Below are 16,299 nucleotides of genomic sequence, written 5' to 3'. Positions count from 1 at the left end.
CCGCAAGTGCTTTCTGCGTAGCCTACAGGATTATCTGACATAAACGTACCTTTAAAGGTATAAAGTGGTGAGTTTATGTGAAACTTTATAACATTTGAGTTTCTCAAGAGCATGCCAACCAATTAAGCCTTACACAAATTAACATTAAAACATATAGTCTCGCAAAAAGGACTCCCGGATCAACTGGTTGTCCATTGAAGGCGCAGAGCACGGCAGTGCGTCGCAGCTCAGAGGAGACAGTTCGGAGCTTTGCACGAGATCTTCCTCACATGTTGACGTGAGTACAGCAGCAGTCTCTTCAGTCTGTGAGTAAAACGGAAATAAGCTGTAACACTTCACTTGAGCAAGACAAATGGTGCTTAATGTGATTAGTCCACGTGAGACTTTTCATTGTCCTCTTCAAAGGACAGGCCACTGTGTCAAATTATGCACCAAGCAGGGATGCTGCAGCCTCATCGCGGGTGAATGTTCACTGAGCCTCGAATCGTATCTCATCGGATTGAACCCTGTACATTCACTCAAGTGTGGAACAACTCTGGCTTTCAACAGCAGAAAGGGATGAGTAAAATGGAATAATGAAACACCTTTGATTACCCTACACAATAATGAGGAAAACTAACTTGATCATTAAAACACTTTTATTCCAAATACAGCAGTCCAATGGCGGACAAGGTCAAATGTCTCATTTGGACAAAAATACACTTCATTATGCTCTATGTTAGGTACAGTAGTTCCCACCACAAAGCTTTACAGCAATCTTTAGTTGTACTTACTCCACGCAGAGCATAGCTGTCCAAAGCATGTAAATCTGTGCTTTGTCTGCTGCACTTCAAAACTGCCTCTCTCGAAATTGAAAAAGCTCTTTGTAAATGGAAAACAGAGCAGCGAGAATGACTTTCCTGCTTTGGACACAGTGGTGGACATCAAAGGCGTAGCAGAGGATCCCCCTTCAGAATAGCAGCTACATGCCATTCCAATAAGTGCAGTGTATTTGGATCTGCAGTTCAAAAGAGGCTGGTGCAGGCAGGCAGGTCTCTAGGGGCCGTACCACCAGTAGTCTGCCTGCACAGATGTTTTGAATGCCAGCGCAGGCCATTTGCCACTTCTGCTGAAGCTGAAGGCAGTTGCAAGTGATTAGGAGGAAGTATAGCCAGGCTCGTGCTTCCCACCTTGCCTTACTGTCATGTGTACAAGTTAGTCATTTTGCCTAGCCCGAATGTTTCTGCCACTTGTACCTTTAATATCTGAATAATATGAATGAGTGAAAAACAAAAAATCAAAATGATGTTTAACAATAAAAATGATCATTTCTATGAAGGCTTGTCCCATGATGCTCCTCGTGTTATTATTACTTCATGTTTGTATTGCTGCGCTGTAGTAATACACTGATGAGGGCAAAGTTTAACTGCTAGTTGCACTTTTCCTTTAACGGTTACCAATAGAGGAGTCATACGGTTTGAGAAGTCACTGAGTTCCAGATAACTGTAACTACACAACCTAAGCAAAAACTCACCCGTATAAGATTTTCTTCCTCAAAATTAATTCTCATACATTCAAAAAATCTAGAACAAGTCATTTCCTGCTGTGCAGAAATGCTGCTGGTAAGTCCCAGCAAGTTTGAGTTTGCCTTTCTCAATAATCGCATTGGGGATTAGTATTTGAACACCTCGTGTCTGTGACAAACTCTCTCATGTTTGAGAATAAATTCAAGCTTTTCAGTTTCTCTTTACACACATCTGCTTTCTGCCGTAAACACACAACAAAGCTAACAATGTTCACATTTAGACTAAAGGTGAAAGTAAACAAAAATGAATAATAATAATTCATTATTAATAGCAGACATCCGGAGCACATTAGCGCACACTAATGCAACATATGAGGCCACCTTTCAGCTTCTCCTCCAGATCATTATGGAATGGTGCATTAGCATGATGTCACAGATTTGATGATTAAAGAAGCTGTTTCCTATTGTTTCTGTCTATAGGAGCCAGATGTGAAGTATTCACTTATAGAACAAAGTGATCCAGTATAGAGAGCAGTTTTTTCCTATTATTAGTTTTTTTTTGCTACATCTAAGTTTATAGTTTACGTACCAAGCTTTCCCAAGAGCTTCATACAGTAGTTTTTATTTCATCTTGTAAAATGCAGTCACTATGTTATTTATGGAGAAGCGAACACAAACATTGTCATGTCCTGAGGAAAAACAAGAATCAACTCGACCTAATCTGACACATTGTAAAAACACATATATCATCCATCTATAATCCTTCCTGTGTTAATCAAATGATTACCCCATACCATGAGAATTTAGAGTTCAGCACTAATTGCTAGGTTAGGTTTCTGTTGGCTCAGGTGCTGCATACTCTGCATGCTTACCTTCGCAACTGTTACGCAGTTTGTGTGTGAAACAGAACAGCAGGTCTTTAAAACATCAACAATTAAGCTGTTTAGACTTGGTGAGCATGAGCAGTGTAGCCACAAAACACGCCGTAACACCTTTTTTATTTGTCTAGATTTGACTGCATGTCAAAGAAGTAATTGCTCCAAGATCTATTATATACAGGAAGGCTATCATTTACCATGGAGATGAAAGTGGTGTTACGCTGAGGAAATTTTTATCACAATAGTTCGCCAAGGAACACAGACGCTGTCATCTTTTGCTCAGTCTGTTCAGCTGTGAGTAAAGTAAATAATCATGGATCAGGAAATTAGAACATATACTAAAGGGAGGCTCAGGGCTCCTAGAAACATGTCAGCAGGACAATTAATCAACGGTTCTGTTCAAAAGGGGATTCGGGAAGTTTAAGTGCACAGTTTAAAAAAAAAGGAAGAAATCAGCAGGCTCAATAATTTAGCAATCTTACAGTAAAGTACAGTACAAATGTTTGTGCCTTCACAATACAAAGCAAAAGGGAGTCCTTACATCAAGTTCTTAGCTGCACTGTATACATCTCTAATGATTACTATTAATTGATCAGATATTAATTAATGAGAAGCAAAAATTTCTTCCATAAAAAGTTTCAAATGTCTAAATGTAGACATGGTGACATAACGTTGTAGAAATGTGAGCCCTCTTCTGAGCCGGAATTTCAAAACGGTCTTCAAATGTGACACTAAAGGAGCTTAACTCCTAAACTGAATGAACAATATGAGAATTTTCTCAGTGTGTAATAACTAAATAGCTCAGGCTATTTTATATGATATTTGAGGCTGAACTCAGTCCAGCAATGTGAGTGCAGTAATTTCCCATAAATATAAAAAAAAATAAAGGTATTAAGAAATCATTTTCAAGAGTCCACATGGTTCCTCTTTAAAAGGAGTGAAAAATGTTATTCTGCAAAATCATAATGTGTTACAAACATATAAAAAGCAGCTGCCAAACATTTGGTCTTTCCTCTGCTGTGATATATAGGTGTTACCCTACAGTGTGTGTTTATGTGCAGTGGCATGGACACTTAGTTTTGACACTATGAAGTTAAAGTGTCAAGGGTCATTTCAGCTGTCCAACTCAAAGTCTGTTTCTTCATAGAGGTCAGTCCGAGGAGAATATTTCCGCCGTGAGAACTTCAGGCAGAGAGAGTCTCCCACCTCATTCAGATGTTGCAGCACCTGGGGGAAACAAAAATTCTCAGAACACGACCCAAGTTTCATTCAGGGTGAAAAAAAACCCTCTAAAACCTCAAGGATTGATGTCACGTTGGTACATTTCTCTGTGTGTTCACCTGGTTCAGCATATCTCTGGTGTGCGCTGCAGACACACAAAAGCGAGCTCGGGCCTCCGTAATAGGTGTGGCTGGAAAGCCAACTACCACTACACCTATTTTTCTCTTCAGCATTTCTCGAGAGAAAGCCCTGGTCAGCAACAAAAAAAGAGACAACCATCAGTTATAAAACACACCAATAGACAAATGACAACAGGGAAGTGTAACTGAGTAGAGAACTGAATCTGGACATCATATAAAAAGTCAGGTAATGCTGCTCCTTCTAACTCCACCAAATCCTCAGTCATGCAGAGGAGAAATGTGTTTTGAGTGACTTGTGAAAGTTTCTGCCATTTGTAAAAGTTTTGACAGTCTTCAGGGATACCTGGTGAGTTTATTTTTAATAAAGCAAAGCACACAAAGTTGCTATCTCAAAGTTGCAAAATGTTTGGAGAAATAAATTATAATATGCTCTGAAAATGGTTTACATAACTCATGAATGTATGTAGTTTTCTATATTCTGCATGTTCAAGAATCTAAAGAAACAATTTTTTCCTTAAACTTTTCACAATAACATTAGTGTTATTACAAGCTCAAAATACTTGATATTTTGAAAATCCTGAAAGTCATATCTCAACAAGGAGTGTAATTATTTTAGAGACAATTGTTTTTTCAAATGATATTTAGTACTTGAGATTGCAACAAGTTGGTACAACTTTTTATGCCCATGATAAAAGAGCAATGTAAAATCCAAGGTCACACAACAGGACCCCCTGATTATGCAATTAGAGATTAGGATCAGCCTTTTCATGGATATAAATTGTGACTTGCAGTGAAAGACACTTTATTTCAAATTGATTATATACCTGAGTGGCTCAAACAATCCACTGTTATATCTAATCAATACCTCATGTTCCCTCTTAAGTGGTTACAGACTATGTTAGCCTGCGCTTCTGATTCTTGGAAAACTTTGAAATGGCTGCCATCTAAATTAATTAGAGATGATGTCTGCTGAGCTGACCAGAAATTGCTTGTGACGATAATGAATGCTGAGGTTAATATTTACCCTTTTGAAACAAGTTCAAGCACAATGACTATCCAGATAGTTTTCCTACACTACCGTAAGCAAGAGTTTTAATGTACTTACACAACTTTGCCTGGCATATAGAGCAGGACAGGAACCACAGGGGAGTCATCATTGCCGTAGATGATGAAGCCCATCTCCTTCAGCTTCGCTCTGAAGTATCTAGTGTTCTCTGCCAGTTGGCGGATCCGTCTAATGCCTGCAATTAAAAGAAAGACACCACCAGATGTACATGAGTAAAGCAACAACTTTCTGCTTTTCCCTGGATATTTCCACTGTTCCCTGCAGGAAGCAGCGTTACATATCAGTATTAACTAATGTGGTAGGAGTTCCTTGCAGTGGCGTCTTATCCCGAGTCCTGTGCCTCCATCTGGGCCATTCCAACCTCCGCTATAAAGTCACTCATGATTAAAAGTCAGCTGCAGCAGCAGATGGTTCATTTTGTCAGCCTGACAGCATGGTATACACACTAGTTTGTTGCCAGAATCGGGGCTCACAAATTGGCTGTGATGGATTTTGCACAACATTAGTGACTGCCACTGAAGCTTTGCCATAACTGAAACTGAATATAAATAACACTTAACCATCACATGTACAGCCATTTCAAATGAACATATTAGAAAGCACATAAAAGGCAGCAGAGGCAATCTGCTCTGCTGCCCCCCTGTGATCCCCTATAATGTGAATCGCTGGGGATCCAGCTCGCTCTCTTTGGCATGGCCCAGCCCTGGAACACAGCGCTGTGTCCCTGTGATTACCTGGGAAAAGATTGGCAGTTCTTTCAAAGAGATGTAAGAGAGCACTTTAAATCCCCTTATCTCAGCAAAGCAAAGAGAGAAAGAACAAGTATAAGGAGGTTAGGGAGAGAAAAAAAACAACATTCGGACATCTGCCAAAAAGCACAGGCCCCATTTTGTAAATTGCTCCTCTCCGCTAAGATAGAGGCCGTGGAGGTCAAAAACCTGCTGCCAGACAAAGAAGTCATATGAGTGGGTGAGAACGTGTGGATGTTGCTGCCTGTCAGAGTAATGCAAAATTTAACATCAAAGTGAAAGATGAAGAAGACAGAGACAGCCTGAGAGAAAGAGATAGAAATTCTTATCAGGCAGATATTCAAAGAGTTTCTTGTCACTGTGAGCTTTCTTAGTCTTTTGATTGACACTGAACTGATGTTGTGAAGCCTTTACTGTTGCTGTGTCCCCCTCTCCTCTCTATAAGACAGGTCAAGACGGATTTTTCCACAACAGCTATTTTACTGTGCTACGTCAGATGCAAAGTATTTCTGATTCAGAGCTAGATGGAAGTTACTCATCTCTGCGTGAACCTAAAATAAATCTGGACTGTAACACACTCGACTTTAGTTCTGATCCTGTTTAACCCATTATAGCACTCTACCAAAGACATGTTTATTTTTATGTGCCACACAGCTTACATGGCTGCCTGTTTTGTTTCCCTTATACTTTAGGTCCTACAAATATCTGTCATTTACTTACTATCACTTACCACTAGACATCCTCCTCCCTCTACAGCTGCTTCTGTTACCAGAGCCACAACTACTACACAAGAGGAATTGGTGTGGTTGAACCGTGACTTGCCCGGTAACGACTGCTTTCCTGCCCTTGTGTCTGATGCCATTAAAGCAGTAACTTTTCAGTGGAACAGCATTCCTCTCAACACACACATGAAAATGCTCCGGGCCTGCAAGACTCCCCTCTCCTTACCACTGCAGACCTTTGTAATTGATTCCATATTTTCTGACCAAGCAGCTGTTTGTATTTTCCTGCAGGTCTTGCTCCTAATGTTAACAGTGGTATTGTCCTCGGAATTTGGTTTGCTGTTGTTTCAATAAAAAAAGAAAAAGTATGGATAGGATATAAAAATCTGTTTAACCAGGCAGTAAAGAACAGTAAATGGATAACTAGAAAACCCTCACACAGGTATTCTCTTTTGTGATATACAAATACACAAGTAAAGCCATTATAAATATCTGGATATTCTAACCCATGTCCCACCTCTATACCTAATCTCATGAAAATCTTCCCTTTAGATTTCATGCAATCCTGAGGAGAGATGAACACAAACATGTCTAAACATATCTGATTAGTGGTGTAAACAAATGGAGACTTCTTACCCTCAGTCATCCCATCTTTACCCATGATGCACTTCATGGCACGTATGATTTGCTCTGTAACTGCAGGGGCCATGGCTGAGGCATACACTGCACTGTGAGAATGATTACGCAGGTAGTCCACCAGCTCCTGCAATGTTAGACACAGTGTCACACAGACATCAGCACGGATACTATATGTCTACAGTCAATAAAACGTGAAGAAACTTTGGTGGTTGATGTCTTCACAGATTTAAAAAGATCTCACACGTAACTAAGTGTGGCCCTGCAGTTGTATTTTAGCACCACTAGAGAGAGCTCATGTACGCTTAACACCTGAAAAGTAATTAAAATACCTAAGGTCATTTCTCTGTCACTATGACTATCTTGGCATTGACTGTGAAATAGTTCTGGATTCTTTCCCACTCTCCACTCAGGGGGAGCTGGCCCACTAATTTGAGAAATAACCAACAACTAAATGAGCCAGAATGAGGATTGTCAAGCTCATTATTCTGAAATTTCAGCAGGAGATTAATTTGCCAGTGGCTGACAAGAGAGAAGCAGCATTTCAGGGAAGTGAGTTGGTCATGGGTCCTATAGTACGTGTGTGTAAGCAGTCTGAGGTTTGGAGCAGGCCAAGAGCTGTGATGAGCTACTGCTCAGTGGTGGCGAGCGGGTGCGGGGTGATGACATGTAGCCGGAGATGATGTTTGGCCACCATTTCCACTCACCACCATCTGTCTCAACTGGGCGGGGGTTTCGGCTCCCTCCAACACACGAGGGGAAAGGATTTTTGTGGAAATGCTCAAAAAGTAGGATAGGAACCCTAGAACAACCTGACATCTGTTCTCATTTAAGGAAGGAGATTTTCACAACTTTGTGGTCCTGCAGGATTTCGGTGTGACCAAGATAAGCCATTTATGAGAACATGTCCAAAATCTATCTCATGCCTGGGGCATCGCAGAGGGTTTTCTAAGCCACATAGTGGTTGTGGTACTGGTGTGGCAAACATTTTGACAAAGCCACAGCACCGGAAATGGGGCCAGAACAGAACACACACTAGTCCATACTTGGCTTTTAGCAAATACATTTAACAGTCTCTATAATGCAAGTGCACTTCAGGTTTTGAGCAAGGAGTGAATTAAAAAAACCTCCTTTATGCAAGGTTAACATAAATAAATTAGAAGGAGCTGAGTCAATATTAATTAGGGTATTTATTTCTGGTGCTCTCATAAATAGCCATAACATGACTGTTTTCCAGAACACATCTGCTGAGTCTTTTTTTTGGTAAACCCTAATCCACTTAATGCAGGATTTGAGGGACTTCATCACAACAACAAAAATGTCAAATTTTAAGAGTTTTTCTTTCTTTTCCTGCCTCTTTCCTTCAAGAGTTTTACTACAGCCAGCTGTCAAACCAGGCGGCATGTTCATACTTCAAACATTATCATGCTTGTTAAATCATCCTGTATAAATCTGGAGCGCAGTTCCGATCCTTGCCACAAGAAGGGGCTGGCCTTCTGCCAGCTTTACCTTCTTATTATGGCAGAGCAGGATAGAGCCAACATAAGGCAAAGGCAGGAAGGGTCCCTTTCTCACTACCTAATTCAAACAACGAGGCTGTTCCTCTGTTGCTTTCTAATCAACTGCCACAGAACCAGTGTGGTTATGTACTAAAGTGTACTTTTTAATGGAGTAAAAAGGAATTTAAAAGACCCAGATTTACAGCTTATGGGAACATTTGTTGGACATGTGAGGGCTACAAAGAGGTGGCACGTGATGGAGTTTGTATGATCAACTCCCGTTCATCTTTGAATACAAACCTGGTCAAAAAAAAGTCTTAATATATAATCCCACAGTATATTTCAAGACTTTGATTGATATGTTTTATCTCGCTTTGGAGCTAAATTACAGTAGTTAATGCTATTATGAAGACAATGTTTACCAAGCTATTTAAACAATGTCAAGAAAGTATCAAAAAGTCAGCTTAGCTATTGGATTTTCTGTAACGGTAACTGATGGCTATTGGAAGTGTTTCAATGCGATCAATCCCACCTACTTATTGCGAAATCTATCCTGATCCTTTGTGGGTCCAGGAGGAGGATTATTTTTGTACATCAACGTGACTAATTTTTTTCCTGACTAAAGAATCAACAGGTCTACGGCATAGTTTCTCTTTCACAGGTGCACTAAAAACTGCTGAAATGAAAGGAAATGAAAACAGCGATGATGGATGATTTTAGTTTTTACTAAAGGCAGGGTTGTTAACAAGAGTACCAACACACTGGCGTTTTGGTTTAGAAAAAAAAGGAGTGAAAAAAGATGATAGTATTTTCTGTCTCAGTCTGATTTTGCTGAACAGAACAGGTCATGTATCCAGTACTTTCCAGAGATAAATGGTGAAAGGGCTAGAAAATCTGTCCTGTTCGTACTGTAAACAAATGCTGAGGATCTTTGTGACTTGTCATCTGCCTCTCTGTAAACAAACATTTGTTTATTACATTACGTATTGGTTTATTACATAGCACTTTAAATAGCCTTGTTAAACAGTGCTTTTTACAAATAGCTCGGCCAGTATTTTCTCTCTCCTTTCTACACTGCCACCTATCCAACAAAACAAGAAAGTTAAAACTTTCTTTAAGGGGCTTCCTTTACAGCAACGAAATATAGAATTTTAGATATTTGATAAATTCATACACAACAGTAGTAAAAAACAAAACACTGTATACAAAAAGTACAGCAAATAATAGTATACAAATACAAAGATGTTGACTACCAATGATAATATGAAAGTAGAGAAAGCAAATGGTAACCTTTTTCCCTGCGATATAGCCTCCAGCAGCTCCAAAGCTCTTTGTGAAAGTCCCCATCATCACATCCACATCAGCTGGGTTCACATTAAACAGTTCAGTCACACCCCTCCCAGATGGTCCCACTGCCCCAATACTATGGGCTTCATCCAGGTAAAGATATGCTTTATACTTCTTCTTCAGGGCGATGATATCAGGTAGTCGCACGACTGAGCCCTCCATGCTAATGACACAGAATCATGCAAAGAATACAGTTAAAAATGAAGAAATATAGAAACAGGTTTCACTATTAAAAACCAAATGAGTAGTTAAGAAAAGAATCTGACTGAAAATAACATCATTCACTGCAGAGTATCTCTACATCTTTAAAAATATAGTATATTTGACCTGTCAAAGGTTTCTGGGAATCGTTCGGCTCTTTTTTCACTTTACTCCCTCCTCTCTCATTTATCCCCTCTAATACAAACATATTAAGGCTACAAAGAGACCGCATGAGTGATTATATAACTGGTGAATGGAGCAATCACTTTTCTATTTACAATGGCTGAGAATGTCTGTGACCAAAATGACAGAAGACAGAGTTAAACCAGGACGTTGTGGACATCAAAGACAAGTCTGGGATATAGCTAAAGTTTGCTTATCCCGTCTGTTTGATGTCACAGGGACTTGATAGATAGAGCATTTGTTCTTTTAGGAGCTATCCTAATAGGCGTTGTTTGATGTCTGAGGTTGATATTACACATTAATTTAAGGTTTAATTTGTGTTGTGGTTCTAGTCCATGTAATAATACTGTTGATCATGTTTAAGGCTTGCCTCTTATTTGATAGCTATATTTCATAAAACAATGAATAAACCTGATAATGTTGTATTTCAGTGGACATAAACTGAAATGGACATGCAGTTGAGGGCAAAAAGAAGCATGAGAGGAAAAAGAAAATGGCTGTGGTAAACAGTTGGAGTTGGGGGTGTTGCCAAATCAATCTCAGTGGTTCCATTTGGCCTTGATTTGAAGCTAATGAGCAGATGGAGAGGGTCACCAAGACTCAGGATAGCTCACTGCCAGGAGAGACACACAATACCTTTCTCCTCTCCCTAGAAATCAAATGCTACCCAACCACACACACGCATACACCCACACCTAGCTGCAATTACACACATACAATCTATTAATCAAAGGTTAGGAAGGAAAAGCAACTGAAAAAGAGACCATTACAGGGACCAATAAGCACAGACTCACTTCGTCTGGCCGTACAAAACCCAGCTAAAGACCAACTCAAAGCTCATAGAGACAAAGACTGATCCAAGAGGTGTAATATTGCAACTACTGTATAGCAGTCTGTGGGTTGTGTAATGACAGCTGACCTATAGATGCCTTCCACCATGATGAGGATCTTTTTCCATGGCCTGTGGGTCCGAGGCTGCCCTGAGCAAACTGCCTCTTTTAGCAGCTTCTCCAGACTGTTCATGTCTGACACAGATGCGCACACATGCACAACAAGCACAGGAGAGTAAAAGAGAAAGACAGTGAAAAAGCAGTCAAGAACTAACCAGTATCAATACATTTAAAAGCAAGATGGTATGTCTACATTACTGGATTAACAGGTACAACAGGATCTCCAAACATTCAACACGTTATATGTAAACAATGCAATTCAATAGAGTGAAGCAATAATCAGATACTATCTTGCAGGGAAAAACAACTCCACGCAAACAACAGAATATACTGCAGTAATTTCCCCAGGGAAAAGCAGTTTACAGAGTAAACAGAGCACTACTTGATTTGACAGAAACACGTTGCATAAATTAATAACACAAAATACCATTGGATTCTAGGACCTGCAGTGTGTCTGTCAGATAGGATTAATAAAGACCTATCCAGAGCATTTAAAAACTAGATTCTGTATAATAATTTCTCAGTAACATTTTTTTGTACAATTAATGTGACATTGTCTAGGAGCTTCTGTTCCACACCAGCTGATGGCAGTATTGGCTAGCTGTAATTATTTTGGACTACCATTCAAAGCATGACAACAATTCCACCATTTCTTACCAAGCCACAAGGAAACCTATCATAGTTAATAATCACTCTAAATGCATGAGTATCACTGCCTCAACACAAAATCAGGTTTACTTAAGAGGCAGCAGATATTCCTTCCTGAAGCTTAAGAGCAAATTACCAATATCTGGGTGGACAGCAGTCAAGAACGAGGAAAAAAAATTACCTCACACTTTAGATGTTGTTTAAGATAAGCTATGACTTGATATGAAACATTGTATGACTGGATTGTTATTTTGGCCTCCATGTGAGACATTTGCACCCAGTTTTCTTTGCTCTGCCCTCAAGGTGCATTATTGCTACTTGATAATAAACAATAGATGAATAAATATAAGCTTGAAATAACTAGAAAAAAAGAGGAATGCAAACAGTAAAAAACCCAGCAACCTTTAAGACAACTTCTGACATTCAAGCCTGATGATGCGGGACAGCACAAACCAGTTTACTTTCTTTCTGGTATGAAATTCCCTCTCTATTGAAGACACACCACTTGAGCATTTTATGTGCTGTGAAGTAGAGATCTCAGAAGAACAGCACTTGTACTAATAAATAACATTACAAAGAGATCTCAATTTATTGAAGGTTTTAATCCTGTAACCCTCTCACTAAATATCCTGCTGATAAAGTAGCTCATGAGTGTCTGGTGCAGTAGGTTTAGTTGAAGGAGGGGTCAGCAGCTCAGGTGCCAGAGGGTTTCTTGCCTTCAGACAGGCCTCTGGGGTCTGCTTGGAGGACCCATAACTGAGTGAGCTTGTACCTGTCAGGACACATTTGCTGCTAGGGTTCTGGCTTGTCTGTGCTGCTTTTGAAAAAACAGGGACGCCTCTCATGCAAGTGCAATGGATGTTGTATCATTTATGCTTAGAAATGTTTGATATAATAGTGAGAAGAAAAAAAGAGTTTGAATAAAACCACATTTTTATATTAATAAACGTCTGTTTTGTTTTTCCGCTGCTTATGGATGACACACAGCTGTGACCGAACCTGTTTCATTAAGGCTTTTACATTTGCTGCTCTAAACAAAGAATGTTAAGTAGGTCTCTCCCCAAAGCAAATCCTGTACAGCTCAAAAAGTAAATTGCTTCTCACAGCACCAACAGTCTGGAATGAAGATAAACTAGAGGATGAAAGCAGCACTGGCTACAAAGAAACACTGAAGCTTCATCATCAGACACGATAAAAGTATCAGTAGCTTGTTCTCAGGGATACCGTTCAGAGGCAATAAGTCTTAGACACCACTTATGTTGTTAACGCAGTAATAAATGATACAATACTTTCATTCTAAGGCAAGGTTCATTGTAAGGCTTGTGATTAAATGTGAAAGTTTCCGGACTTACTATTGTGTTTGAACACGCGGATTGATGCTCCTGACAGTCTGGCCCCCAAGATGAGAGATGTATGATTGAGCTCATCACTTAGTATCAAACAACCCTGGAAATCATACATTTCAAATCAAAGTGTGATAGCAGAATATAATTTTCCAGCAAGTTCCTGCAATGTCTTCTACAAATTCCTTAGTAAACTTGATCGTAATCTTTGATTTTCAATAAGATGAGAACATGGGCACAGATATAGGACACATTGAGATGAACACATTGAAATTGCTTGTTTCTCTTCATGTATTTCAACATAGAAACAAGAAATCCTGTTGTGCAATGTGCTCCTGCATAAGGTGCAGTATGATAAAAAGGATTCATGCGGGCACTTACTTGTAAGATCACTTCTATTGCCCTGCCCCATTCATGTCTTTACCACAACTATCTATGTCTAGGTCCCCTGTGTATGGACAGAAAATTGCTGTTTTTCCTCTTTGATGTCTGATGAAATTCTGACCCACAGACATATTACAATTTTCATGTAGAAAGTACAGTGCTTCATATTCCATTAAAATCAGCATGCAAATTAATTCTGTTGTTCCACAAAATTCTCTCCAGAGCATTAGCATATATAACACTGCAGCTCCAAGCATTTGACTGCATTAATCTGAATGGAGTCTTGTAGAGGGTGTGTTGACACTGTCTCAGTGACAGATATGCTCAGTTTGGCCTGGGGTCCAGCTGACCTGGTTGCCAGTCTACCAACAGCTGTCACTCTGATGTTTCTCTGCCTGCAGAGTGAGGTCTGTCCTGGCACACCCTGTCCCTGACAGACAGAGTTGGCAGGGAGGGTTGACCCCCAGCCTTTACAAAGTTAGCGTAAGGGCTGCCTGAGGGAGTGCCACACCTCTTGAGCCGCATAAATGACCCTGCTCTCATCACTTAAACTGTCAACCTCCTCTTCCTCCTGTCCAGTTCAATCACAGATAGTCATGCTTTGTGTTGCCTCTAGTTACTGTCGGCCCGCTCTGTGAGCCGGTCTGGTGTGCTGAGAGGCCAGAGTATGAGTAGTCACACCCTAAAGTAGTGCTTATAACTAAAGTCTGTGTGTCAGAAATCAGCCATGTATGCTCAAAGCCCTCTCCTTCAGGCCACTGTAATATTTAATTATAATTTCAAATAACTGGAGTGGTTGGGAGTTGTTCGCAGCTGAGTTTAGTTGGCTGTTATTAATTAAGGCCATATGCAAAAGAGGAACAAAAGCTAAGCTAGTTAGATTAATAATGGCTGTGCTTTGAAAACTATACCCAAACACAGTCAGATTTACTTTAGCCAATGTGTGACAATTGATGTGTAAAATCACATACCTTTCCAACGAGTGCTGGAATGTTCATTGAGTTGGTGGCAAAACCCATCCCAAAACTCATGGAGGACTCCACCCCAAGGAAACTGGCCACAAGTTCTTCCAGCTCCTCGTGTATGTGCAGGTTACCTAAAAGGTGAAAATAGAAAGTCGCAAGTCTTGTCTCAAGAGTTGATTTTGACAGAGACAAAAGTCTTGTGATATAAAGAAAGAGACACAAACCCCTGGATTAGCATCAGTGCCACTTGCTCTCTTGGGATTTGTAATTTGGCTCATATATTCCTTTTCATCACAATTATTATTAGTTTAGGTCCTGCAAGATCTCAAATTGTTCTACAGCACAATACAGGGCTGAGGCATTTGGTTTTATACCAATGTGACGAGTGGTGGTGGTCAGCTAATACAGTTTGGTTACATTTGAGAGGAAGGTGGTGAAAGCTTTCTATAAACTCTACTTATTTCTGCTGGCATCTGGCAAAGGGCAGTGTTATATCCAAACAAACCACATAGCACATAACACATTTTAATACACATACAGATATATTCACTCGGATATTGGAATAGCAGTACAGTAACTAGCAATTATACAATTAAGAAATACAAGAAGTATTTTAATTAATAAAGTAAGATACTCAGTATACACAGTATCTCACTCCATACATTATCATAAATATGGTGCATTCCTTACATATACATTGAGTGTAGTCATTTAGATCAAAGTGAATAAGAATCAGTAACCATACTAAGCATGTATTTAAGTTCAAATGGACATATGTTTCAGACTGGTTTGGAAAATAGCAATTGATTGATGGGTATAAAACTATAATGAAGTGAAGCAACTCTGTCTTTATGAGGATTTCCATTTGTTGCTTTCCATCAGGCGTTGCGTCAAGTTAGATCGATTTTTACATTTTCTTGACCACTCAGGCACACAGCTCCTGCTGGCATATGGAGCTTTTTAAATCAGACTGCACTGGATTTTTTTCTCTATAGAGAACATCTCCCTAAACCATAGCTTAGGCATGCCTTGCCTTCTTATTGATATATTAACCTTTGACCTGCCCTAAGTCTGTATATTCTTCGGGTTAGAGCTAATTGATTAAGCTAACCTTGCTTAGTAGTATAAGCTAAAAAAATTAAAAAGAAATAAAAAAAAACACCTACATCTTCTGAAACAAAGTTTGTGCCATCAAAATATTAAATAATTGTAAGCATGTGACTGAGTTTTTTTTTTTTAAATAAAGCATTTACAGCAAGACAAGGAAAAAAACAAAACAAATTAAAAAAGAGTTAATCATTTCCATCATTAATCACGTTTAGCACATAGTTTTATGTAAAGGTGCAAAACAGCTCCATTACATTAGCATCTTATTATATGCATTGAGGTATTTTTAAAAACTATGAGTTCCTTAGCTACACCTAATTGTCATCTATCTAAAGCTTTAAAATACAAGATTATCTATCTGGTAGTATGTTAATGATTGCAGGACAAGCAGGAACAATGAGCTATCCATTAATGCCGCCCCATGAATGTGTGACACCAGTGTTTATTAAGAGGGTGTGCTTCCAGTGCACTTTGTCTCTATAAGTGAAAAAAGAAAAAAAACACACTTAATGCGCACTCCCTGTGCAGCCATAACTTTTTCATGAATACTGGTGACAATACTAATTCAAAGAAGAACCATATAATGTAGAATAAAAGACATTTTAAGAATAGCCACACATTAAGTAGGCTTTAACAATCCCAAGTGGATGTTAAAGGAACACATAAGAGTGAAGTGTCACAAACGAATTACAAATGCTTTTTTTAAATCTTTTTTAGTGATTTTTTTTAAATTAAATTGAGTGCGAGTAAATTGAA

General features: G+C 39.3%; 1 protein-coding gene across 1 annotated transcript in view; it reads right to left on the bottom strand.

Moving 5' to 3' along the window:
* Positions 1 to 2,485: 2,485 nt before the first annotated feature.
* The window catches only part of sptlc3 (serine palmitoyltransferase, long chain base subunit 3), a 31,551-nt gene continuing 17,737 nt past the window's right edge, over positions 2,486 to 16,299 (bottom strand). Inside the window, exons 5-12 of the mRNA XM_075476733.1 lie at positions 14,443 to 14,567; positions 13,097 to 13,190; positions 11,066 to 11,171; positions 9,706 to 9,925; positions 6,917 to 7,043; positions 4,849 to 4,984; positions 3,723 to 3,852; positions 2,486 to 3,609 (exon numbers count right to left, since the gene is read on the bottom strand). Coding sequence (XP_075332848.1) covers positions 3,496 to 3,609; positions 3,723 to 3,852; positions 4,849 to 4,984; positions 6,917 to 7,043; positions 9,706 to 9,925; positions 11,066 to 11,171; positions 13,097 to 13,190; positions 14,443 to 14,567 — 1,052 coding nt within the window. The 3' untranslated portion in view covers positions 2,486 to 3,495. The remainder of the gene's footprint in view (positions 3,610 to 3,722; positions 3,853 to 4,848; positions 4,985 to 6,916; positions 7,044 to 9,705; positions 9,926 to 11,065; positions 11,172 to 13,096; positions 13,191 to 14,442; positions 14,568 to 16,299) is intronic.

Source organism: Odontesthes bonariensis, chromosome 2 (genome assembly GCF_027942865.1).
Source record: "Odontesthes bonariensis isolate fOdoBon6 chromosome 2, fOdoBon6.hap1, whole genome shotgun sequence".
Classification (NCBI taxonomy): Eukaryota; Metazoa; Chordata; class Actinopteri; order Atheriniformes; family Atherinopsidae; genus Odontesthes; species Odontesthes bonariensis.
Note: the sequence above shows the minus strand (reverse complement) of the source record. Positions and strands in the feature narration are given on the sequence as shown.